The 12017-nt window shown below is 37.5% G+C and overlaps 1 protein-coding gene across 1 annotated transcript in view; it reads right to left on the minus strand.

The window, feature by feature from the left end:
* The window catches only part of COL24A1 (collagen type XXIV alpha 1 chain), a 149685-nt gene that overhangs the window by 59076 nt on the left and 78592 nt on the right, over positions 1-12017 (minus strand). The window contains 2 exon segments of the mRNA XM_075759848.1: positions 8396-8440; positions 9509-9562. Of these exon segments, the coding sequence (XP_075615963.1) occupies positions 8396-8440; positions 9509-9562 (99 nt within the window).

A 12017-nucleotide genomic window follows, 5' to 3' on the forward strand; every position in this document is an offset into this window, starting at 1 on the left:
ATTAATTTTCTTTGAAATTTCTCCTGAATCTGTGCTGAAACACTTCAGATACAGCATTCAGCAATATCATAATCTCTGCCTGCTCATTAAGATTCCCACTTAAACATTTCTTTAAGACTCCATCAGCTTCATAGTTTGGGAAGGACTTTATACATTTTGGCATGGTACTCAAAAAACCCCAAATGAGCTAACATTTAGGTTTGATTTTAACAGATCAAAATTTACTTGAGGATCCTTGAAGATTCAAGTCAACTACTTATGTTAAAAAGATAATCAAGGGTGAGGGACAGGAGGAGGAAGAAAAGTAGGTGCTCTAACAATCAGCTTCTATTTTATACTTAGCTGATAGAAAGAAAAATACCTGTACAACTCATAATATTATAAAAATAAAGTTCTAAGAAATAAATATTACTCTAAGGTCAGTTTTGCTAGCTGGACATAACGGTACTTATAAATATTTTTTAAACCAACCCATCTGGACTCTGGTATCACAGGCACTAATAGTGGATCTGCGCATGCATGCTAACAGATGTGACCTAGATCAGGCCTGGACAAAAATTAGGACGAAAGAATGATGCATATCATTCATATCATCTGCAGTAGAACAAAAGGTGATCTGTGAGACAGGAGGCATTATGAACAGTTGATACCTGCTATGGAACAAAAAGCCCTGCCAGTCATAGATTTCTGGGTGAATTTGTATCAGATCAGTGCTTTTGTGTGACTATTTTTGATCTGATCAAAACCAGTATATTGCAGAACCACAGGCAGGCTTTTGAAACTACAGACTTTCAATAGAGCCTTTGTGTAGAATATTTGCTTACTACTGTACCAGTATCAGGCACGAACTGAACGGAGCAGCTGTTAGTATCCTGCACTTAGAGGTCAGAATAACCTAAAGTTTTAAAGAAAGCCCTGTCTCTAGACCACTGGGAAACATGATCAATTGTGGAGGATGTATTTTCTCACAGAAAGGAGAAACTCCAGTAATTTGGATTATTTGAAAGGCTAAATGAAGAATATAAAGTGATGTGTTTACTTACAGTACACTGTCAGTTTAATTACCGAATTAGTTACTTTTGAATCACTTAGTGACTAATACTACATTCACCCTCTAATGGCACTTTAGTTTGAGTTATCAAAATGCAAGAGTAGACTAGAAAATTGCCCCATGTCAGACCTGGGCATCTGACGAGCTCTTGGCTGACAGCTGTGCAAACTGCTGTATGCATGCCACATAGTGATCCTGCTTGTTGGTTGTGTGGTCCTTTTTCATTATTCAAGCTGGTGGTTCTACCTCTAAACTTTAGAAACTATTTCCTACCTCACAACCACAGTACTGAAAATGTTCTGAAGTGACCACAAGATCTGTAGCTGCTTTACCCACGATTATGTTGGGAAGTCTAATATTTTAAAGGCAGATGCTATATTCTTCTTTTTAACACTGACATCTGGCCATCTGTTTCATTGGCATTTTCTGTCTGTTGAGAAAGTTACTTGGTAGTCAACCAGAGGTGATAATCTGAGTGAAAATCTATGCTTTTTTACTGCCAGGGGAGGACCAGCAGAGACCCACCGTATTTGTACCTCACAGCTGATGTTTCACTCAGGTTTTCTTAAAGGACTCAAAACTGCAACAACCTGAATATTTGAAAGGCAAAATGTACTGGAATCACTGCTTAATCTACAGCAGTTTTAGGAAAGAAATAAATGGGTTAAATTTTGCTTCCAGTAACACCAGTGTAAGGTAGGGTAATTCTGTTTGATAGAGTTATGCAGAGAAACACTTGCATTTAAAGGAAGCTAGCTTACAAAGTGGCAGCAGGATGGTAAAACCTTGGAAGTCAAATTGCAGATGCCATGTGCAGATACTATTCCTCCATTTTTCTTCCCAAACCACTATAGAGTACATGAAATACTTCAGTTAAAATTCAGACAGACAGTAAAAGGGACAAACAGTGAAAAGATTGGATTTGTGCCAATACCTACACTGTTATTGAATAAATTTAATGCATGCTGGAACAACTTATCCTTGATTATTGCTAAAATAGCCTTAAACATTTTTCTTATATTTTAGTGCTGCAAAATCACTTGGGCATGCAAATAAGTATGGATATAAAGATATCGATTGGGTGGTGGGAAAACACCACCACAGTTGCAAAATAACTACTACACAAGTAGCATCCGACTCCCTGGAAAGGCTAAATTCCTCTCTTGGTCAGGAAAAGAACGGAAGACTGGTACGCTTTTCTGATGTTCTAGATCTGCAAGGGTTCCATTTCTATGTGAGTCCTTTAAATGACTGTGATAAAGAGGCAGCCTGAGGTCAGTACCACAGTGGCAGTCAGGACATGGGTCACTCGCTGGGAAGCATACTGCATTTTACATAGTCTATTTGCCATAAGCAGCATGGAGATTACATGAAGTGAATTGGGTGACACAAACTCCATCCAAATTTGAAGTATTTTCACTTTCCAAGAATATATCAGAATAATGACAGTTATAGAAATTCTTGGTTTTGACTGTCAAGTTCACATTGGTAGCATTTTGTAATCTGTACAAAGGGAAAATAAAAATTCTTCTGAAGGTAGATATTATTCCAGAGAGTCGTATCTTAGCTAAACTGAATCGGGATAAAAATTATTTAGATTTATGCATTTAACTAGTGGTGGGTTGGTTTTTTTTTCCTTGAGTAACAAATCTCACACTGAACAATTATCCTTATCTTTGACTGTTCTTAATGATATAGAGAGTGTTGACTGACTTAGGGTGTTACTCCTAACTTGCAAAACCATAAAGGGTGTGGGGCTGCGCGTATTCTGTGGGGCAATACGGCAGCTGAAACTAGCTGATGAAGAGCACTACTAGCAAAAAGTCCTTCAAGAAAAATAAGCAACAGTTTGGAAAAGCTAACCTCTGATATTGTAACCTGTTTCCCCATTCCTCTTGAGAGAAAGACCTAGCAGCAATGATAGTATATAAGTTCATCTAGAGTAAAACCAAGTACAACATAGATGTAGAAGTATCATTATTACCATTCATCATAAGATCTTCATAGAACTTACATTAATCTGTATCCAATAGGTTTCTGAAAGCAGCTGAACTAGTTCCTTCTTCTGAAGCCCTTGGCAATACCCCGTACATTCACCAGGCTTTGAAAAAAAAGGTTTTCCTCAATTTATTTTTCTTTTGGCCTATGGCTTACAGTTCTCGTTTGCATATCCCCAAAGCCCAGACTTCTCATCATAGTTCAAAGAACTCCTTCTACTGAACATCCTGAAAACATCAGTTAAAGCCCATTTAATCTTTTCTTCAAGCAAGAGGAATTGCAGTTTCCATTCTCCATGAATTAAGCATCCCTGGTGCCTAATCCAGCTAAATTTTACCTCTGCAGGAGATGTGGTAATTACTTTATGGGAATTCTTCTCAAAAGCAACTCAACTCCTATGCACATGGCCTGACTGCAGTATTTTCTTGCCTTCCCACTGACTCTCACAGGCTGACCATTTTCTGCCATTGACTGCTTTTTTTTTTTCTTTGCTGGATTGTAACTTTCTATTCTTTGTAGCTTTTTTTTTTTTTTTTTTTGCAGGGGGAAGCACTACTCATTTCAGCTTGGTTTCTCTTTTGCTGTTTGAAAAACTATTTGCAACTGGGCAAACTTGCTGACATGTAACTTTGCCGAGTCTTTGAAGATTATTTTTCTAGGATTTGTGTTCAAGAACTCTGCTTATTTTAGTTTGTCCTTTTGACACCAGTTGTACATGCTGCAGCTGACAGTTCTACCCCTCTGTCTCAATACCTGTATAAACATCAGTGATTTCTAATTCAGAAGCGTATGGGCCAAGGGCTGAATTTCTGTAATGGAGCTGGCAAGGAGAAATTGGAATTAACTTGCACTTAGTTATTCAGTATGGCCTTGTCTGGGTAAACACTAGCGTTACCCAGCAGTAACACAATTCTGACAAGCAACTGTTTTAAGTTCAGATGAGTTCAATTTTGTGCCATAACAGTTGAGCAATGAATCATTTTCTTAAATCATCTCTGACACTAACACAGACGGGTTATTTGAGATGCTTGAAGAGGGATTGGTTAAGATAGTGAGAAGTAAGGGACAGCGGGCAGAGCAAATTTACACTGCTGATGAGACAAAATCTTTTGAAAGTCATGCCAAAGGAAACAACCACTTCAGCTACTGAGAAGATTGCCTTGGTTTAGGGGAGGAAAATCTCGCTTTGCTGACATGTGCAATTGGATTTTGTATGCTTAGATCACATACTATCTAGTGAATATTTTATAAATTTAAACTACTCTATTTCCACAGTGGACAAATATCCAGAAATACTTTGGCAAAAATGTGCTCTGAAGAGTCAGCAGCTTCACGTGACCCAAGAAATGTTGGACAATATGGCTTCTAGCCTATTGACAAAGCTGTATTTCATCACATATCCCATCTTACTAGACTGAATAACCAAGCATTATGTTCCAATCTCCTGCTGTTGAAACTTCCCTGCTTGTGCACAGTTGCCATCTGTATTTTTCTAAGCAAATATTAAGCAGTACTTGACTTGGAAAAGCTGCTACAGAAAAGCAATAACTATTTTGGAACCTCAAGCAGCGGTGACAGATGTATTAGTCAAAGACAGAAGATGGATGATACCAGGAAAAGTAAGAAAATGGAAAGAAACAGAAGAAAAATATCAGTGCAACTCTTTGGTATCAATAGCAGACAAATACATGGGCTTCATGTTATAATTTGCTATGAAATCAACAGTTACAGGATTTATTATTGCGAAATTGCTTCTTTTGACAGCTTATTCAGGAAATGCACTAATTTTGTTTTGGAGAACTGGAATACTGTGATGGATTCCCCATTGCTAAAAAACCCAAGTATTGTATATTTCAACCACAGGCTTAAAAACATAGATCATATTCTGTAATTTGAAGAACTCAGTCAATAAAGACCATGAACGAACAACAAACAATAGATAAGCCAAAGGGGGAGTGGGGTGGTGCAGATGGAAGAAACCACAAACACAGAATTTTATAAGACATTGGAATTCCTATCAACTTTTTAGGGTGGTGCAGATGGAAGAAACCACAAACACAGAATTTTATAAGACATTGGAATTCCTATCAACTTTTTAGTAATTTCTTTTTCTCTTTACCTTTACTATTTAATAAATTGTACAGTGATTGCACATTGTTTAGTGCTATTTATACAAATCCTCTTTGTATTTGGTATTGCCAAGCATCTGGTAAGACAAACTTCACAAGGCATCAACAAAGACAGATGCCGTACTCCATATTGTCTTTTGGGCTCCATCTCAAAATCTGTCACAGCAGCTAGCAGCACGTGTACTTTGCTCTTGTAGTTTATCTTTAGTTTTTCAAACTTTTGTGTGTGTGTGTATGCCATGTTTGATTCCAGAGACGCCCTCGCGTCACCACGTATGCCACCAGAGCCAATACTGAATAGCAGGGAGTGGATTTATCTGTGAATTAGGAAGTCTGGATTCTCTCTGCACACCGAGGAAAAGAAAAATTACTTGTTACAAACAGAAGCTGGCAGTAAAAAAACATGTCCAAAGTGTACAGAAGTTAATATTTTGCATCAGGGCTCACATCTATAAAACCATTTTCTGCATATGAGGAAAAAAAGCATCCTCTTCCTGCTAGTACTTTTCAATTTACTTAGGAAAAGCTTAACTGTTACAGATTACAGTGGTGAATATAGTAAAGGGAAGAGATGTTGAAAGTCTTCCTGTGAGTTCTGCTGTGTTTGAAAGGCGGTCTCCTGCTCTTGGTATTTTACCATTGGCCTTAACCACAATAAATATTATCCCCCTAAAAATATATATTATCCCCCTAAAGACCATGCAGTGGGTGTTACTCCTCTGCTGCCAGGTAATACAAAGGCAATAAAATGGGTTCAAGGGCCTTTGAAGCTCATTTGATTAAAATGCATGTACATAAAGCAGAAGACATTCTATAATCCACAAGTAAAAATAAAGAGTATTTATCAATAGCGTATAAACTACTTTGTATCTCATATCATCCTGTATCATATGCAAATTGTCAAACAGCAAGTGTGGGAAGTGGTAATTAATGATGGGCCATAACTATCTTTCTTTATAACACTGTAATGTGGCTGCAACATCCCCTCTTTCAGCACAAAGAATATTTGTTATTTTATTCTTGCAGCTTGTTCCTGACTACAGTTAAGCAGTTAGTATGATTATTTTACTAATCATCACTGCAAAATATAATCATTGACCATATATTTGAGCTAGTGAATATCACATTTGTATTAGAATGGAGCTCATTTAGTGGTGAATGATATTATGTTCATACAAAATATCTGATTTGTGGAAAAATGTGCACACTGAATTCGAGTTCACTGAGAAGCAAAAGAAAGCCCATGACAAATCCAGGAACTTAAGGTTAAGTAACTAGCTTCTGTGATTGTTTTAGGTACTATTATTAACGTAGTAACTTAAGATTGAGCTTAGCTGTCTTTTGCTGAGGATTTTGGGGCACGTGGCAATGTAAAACAGAGTAAATGCTATCTATTTTCCCTGACATGTTACAGGCTGAAAAACACAATTTATATGTAATAAAAGCTTCATTTTGCACACTGTTGGAAAAAAAACCCCAAACCACAAAAGTGTAATGTTATCAGAGGAACGCTGGGTGTATGGACAGATTATATTACTGTGTCCCTGCACAGAGTAATTTCTACATCTCTCCATAAAAGTAACATAGTGTTATGATTCTCCTCTACTGTGACATCCATTCTTCAGTACCCATACACCCACATTTGCCCTAATCATTCAGCAATATAAAAAAACCTCCCATATTTTCCAAATGGTATCATAAGGAATGGAAACTATTGCTTTACAGCTCTGATCCCAGCCTAACAAAATGAAGGTTTTGCTATGTGTAAACTGCTGAACAAAGCTATGGATCAAGCTGCTGTTAAGTATACTTGCTACATTTAGAGATATGCTGGCTTTTAAGTGGAACTTATGACATTATATGGAATTACTAGTTCCTAAGCAGATACTTTTAACTGATGAGAGTCCAGCTTCTCAGTCCCCTCCCTGGTGCACAGTGTCTTCAGAGTGCACAGAGTAGCTGGACTTGACTTAGAAGCAGTTCTGAAAATTCCAGCGGTAACCAAACATTTGATGAGCTGCCTGGGGTACATCCGCTTGGTATTTTGCAGACAATGAGGACAGCAAATAGTACAGCACTGAGCCCAAACCAGTGTATGGTATCTCTCCTCAGCATACATTAACTCAAGAAACAAAACCAATATAATCAGGTTCTACACAACATATGGGTAACTCAAGCATTGGTCAACAAGCTCACACCTGCTCATAATTCCCAAACAGAAGTTAAAAATACAAAAGGGCTTGGGATGAAATTAAGCAGAGAGAATTGCAAGGCAGTATGTTTAAGTGATAAACTAAAAAAACCCCAAAACCTACAACAGAAGAACTAGGTAAAATAATGACTAAAAAAAGAAGGATTGGAGACTGTGGATTACAAATTGAACAGCAACATGCTGTTGCAAAAATGTATTCTTACAAGAATACAGCTTGTAAGTAGGAATTTTTCCTTTCTCTCAGCAGTCTGAACGGTTTGGGCAGTAAGCTAGAGTCATAGATGTTTAGATGAATTAGAAACAGGCTACAGGAGAGTAAGAATGTGACTTTATCTTGAAAACATGAAAGGCTAAGTGAATCGTGACTGTTTAGCCTTGAAAGTAAGAGTGAAGGGGGCACACAATAACCACCATTTGTAAAATGCTGTTTCCAGCAGAAGGGAGTCAGGCTATACAATTGGAAGAACTTTTTAAAAATACAGAGAAGCCCCAGGCTGCCTGCAGGTCATGGAGCCTTTGTTCTTGGAGCTTTTTAGTAACTGGTTAGCCAAATATTTGTCAGGAGTGATATAAAGATAACTGATCCTGCCTAGGCAGTAGAGGATGGACTACATGTCACCTCAAGGTCACCTTGAGCTCTGATTTTATGGAGGGCAGACAGAATGAGTCTGCAAAATACATCTCAGGCTAAATGTAGCCTCTCAAACAATTTCAATGGAAAAGGATTGCTTGTTCATTTACTCGAACGTGCTTTGGAAGATCCCTACAACCACCTGTAATGTTCACTCAACCTATTAGGAAAAAAGCAGAATTAACTCTGGAAAATACTTAAAATGGAGAATTTCTTTAAACAGCATGATTCTGAAAGACCACAAAACTATAGATAATATAATAAAGCTTCAAAGAAAGGCAAACTTCATCAGAACATTACTGCAACAAATTACTCATTCACTCTCAAATAAACATAGAATTAAAAATAAAGCCAGAAAGAGAATTCAAGCTTACTGCTTCACCAGTTTTTCCAAGGTTTCCTTGGTCTCCTTGTTCTCCCTGTTAAATGTAGAAACCAGATGATGTAGTTCATTAGAAAAGTAATTTCTTTCATATGTGTATATTGAAGTCGTCTATTTTCCGAGAAGCCTCTTTATTTTCTAAATGACATCTGCCAATTAAAACTTTAATAGCTAAAATTAACCAACCAGCAAAAATTTCATTTTGTCAGTGGCTGATTTTGATTTTGTAAAAAAGATGTAAACACTGTCCTAATGTATTTAGGACTTGCCCACAAAAATGAAAACTATGTATTAAGGGCACACTAAATACATTAAGTCAGCAAATACTATAAATGAATTATTTTGGGTTTATTTAAATCTTCCTTTCAGCAAATTACCTTCATTATTTCACAACTGCTTAAAAAGTGTTACCAATGCACATTATTGATAACTTAATTTGTTTTGAAATATTAGGAAAATTGACATTTGAATGACTTCAGCTTGTTCCCCTCTCCCCAAAAGCTTGGAACTGACATTAAGTATTAGATTAATTAATTCTGTTCCCCTTAATAACTCTGCAAGTCACATTACGTAACTCCAGAACATTTTGCTATGTATTTTACAAGTGGAAGCTAGGTGGATACACACTATTAATTATCTGGCTACGACTGTAATCTCAGTGCCCTGACAAACAGGGATTTGGCTACTGTTTACTCAGATTGCAACTTAGCACAGAGAAATTCTGCTGCCACAAGCTCCTCTTTCAAACTGCAGTACTTCATCTCATCCCTCCTCATGCCCTGCAGTTCTGCCAGGACAGGAATTGCCCAGGTCCCTTGTTGTTCTCAGGCCCAGCCACCCTCACATCCTCAGGCAGCTAGATCTCATTTTAACAGCTGCTGTCTTTGCTCACACATCCCTGTCTCCTCAAGCTGCGTAGTTTTGTTCTTTTCCAAACTGGGAACTTGCAAGAGAGCAGAATCACCAGTATGATATATGTTTACATTATAAGGAAGCATGTGCACTCGTAGCCTTTCACTGGCATACCACTGTATATAGCAGTGTATAATTGTGCACAGTTGATACTCCAAACACATTTTATTTCATACACAAAATCACCACTTACCTTTAAGCCTTCTGGTCCAGGATCACCTACGTAACCTTTCTGTCCTGGCTTTCCCTAAAATAATTATTAGAATAAACTATTTTAAATATTTTATATTTAAAAGACAATTTCATCCCAATTTCTGTATTTATCAAATATGTGCACTCAAAAGCGAACTGTTTCGTAATATTTAATGCCAGCATTTGAAACAAGTGTATTTATAAATCTACATCTGAAATTACACTGTTGATTATTACAGCAAATACTAGCACAGGAAGCAGAATTTGTAGTTACAGCAGTTAACACTAAGGAAAAAGTCACAATCCAAGAATCAAACACATTTCAATTTCACTTTAAAAAAAAAAATCTATTAAAGAGACAAAAGGCAAGGTCATCTCTCCTGGCTAATTCCAGCAGAACAGGGACTCACGCTAACAGAATTTGATGTCTAGACTTCAGGGACTGGCGTGATAACTGTCCTTCCTCAACGAGACAAAATCAGCTCAAATATTCTCTCTTCTTTGTTCATTGAATCAATTATTTTAAGCCTCATCTCTCTCCACTAGCATTTTGTTGCCAATAGATCTTGCTGCTATGATACTCTGTTAATAACATTGTTACATGGAAGAAATACAGCAACATCAATCGGAGCAGGAGGCCATGAAGTGACAAGATTTTTGAAGCATTTTACAGGATACATCCCTCCCTCTGTTGTGACTAACACAGGCCCACAAAGGCATAAAAATCAGAATGCTTTTCTCCCGAATTGTTAATTAGACATTTAGAACTTAATTGTCTCACTTTTAGGTGGTTTTTTCCCTTCCAGGTATACTATATTTCCTCTATAACATAGAACATGGCCAAACCATTTGGTTATGTGAACAGCATAGCCCTGCCTAGACAAACATTCCCCATCTGCTCAGAGGAGGAGCAGACCCTAGCCCAAGAGTAAAGGTCTGATGGAGTGGATCCAGCTCTTGAGCAAGTTGCTAATGAGATTGCTGAAGCCTGACTACTGGAGAAAGAAAATGAATTAAACATTTTAATGATTCAGTATAAAAAAAGATACAGATTTCTGCTGAAAGGATGTGATCAGCTGTTATTCCAGCAGGCTGAATAATTGCAAATCACAGGATGCTGTAACGAGAACTTTTCTTTCCACATCAATTGTCCTGAGACAAGAGCGACTAAAGCAACAGATAACAAACAGGTTTCTTAAAAAAAAAGATGATGGGATGTTTCCATTTGGCACTTTTGCTCTGGCTGCTCTGTACCTATCTTCCAGAGCACAGTATGTGTGTGTGAGAAAATTTCTCAGATGCCCAGAAACTGTAAGGCTTAAAATTATACTGTCTTAGTAGGTTCCATGACTTCATATTAATCCTTTTTATCTCTCTCTGCCTGAGTGATTTCATTTTGCCCTACAAGTTCCAACAAATATCACTGCTTTAGGAACAGACCTTTGTTTTTGCCAATGGGTTAAAACATGGCATAGCCAGGAACGCAGGGAGAAAAGACTGTGAAGAGAAGTTCTGAAAGACCCAGATAAAGCAAGTCATGTCTTTCCACAAGGCTTAGAAAAGAACAAGTGATGGGCATCTGCAGGTTACTACATGCTGTTTAACTACTTTTCAGCAAAGAACCTTAAGGTCTTTCTAAGAGAGCAAACATTTTAAACAAAATCCATTGAAAGAAAACTAGTGACCACTATTAACTACCTTGATAATTTTAGTCCTATCAGAACTGAACTGGAGTTACAACTTGTAAAGGTTTCTTGGCTGTAGTATCCCAGCTACGTACTAGCTGCAAAGAATAGATGCAAGTTGACCAGAAAATGGAACAAGTGGATTTAACTGGTAAAGCACTTTGCATCAGACAGATTTTACTTTAAACAGAAATGCAATACAACTGTAAATTACACATGGAGGACATGTCACTGACAGAAGGTTAAACTAAGGATGGCTGCTTTTCTGCTTGCAAACCCTGAGAAAATCACTCTTCCAGGGCAGGGTAATCCCAAACAAAACATCTGTTTCTTAAAATATTAGCTGAAAGTTCTACCCTTTTCTTTCAGGAAACAGCAACCACCCATGCTTCCTTTCACCTTGGGATGGGTTCATACAGGTGTGTATATTTTAAAATACATATCCCTCACTATCATTCTATTCCCATTGCTCCACAAGCTCCTCACATGCCTTTAGCCCACAGGAAGACATAAGCCACCTTCAGAAAATATTGCACTGGGGGAGTGGGGCAGCTTTGAGAGCAGTTTCCTCTGTCTTCAGGAAGAACTGCTCACCCTATGACTATATAAATATACCAGCTTTTGTTTTACACATGTATCTCAGAGAAAGGAATCAATTCACAGCAATTTCTTTTTAAGTTCTGGTTTAAAACAATCGCCTCCCTTTTAAAGGCATTTTCTGCTCCAGCAGTGAAGATACAAAAAAATAATAAAATGCACCAGTGTTTGCACTGAGCTACACTGACAGTTACAGTGTTAGTATTTGGATAGCCTTTCAGAAAGAGA

Source organism: Balearica regulorum, chromosome 8 (assembly GCF_011004875.1).
Source record: "Balearica regulorum gibbericeps isolate bBalReg1 chromosome 8, bBalReg1.pri, whole genome shotgun sequence".
Lineage (NCBI taxonomy): Eukaryota > Metazoa > Chordata > Aves > Gruiformes > Gruidae > Balearica > Balearica regulorum.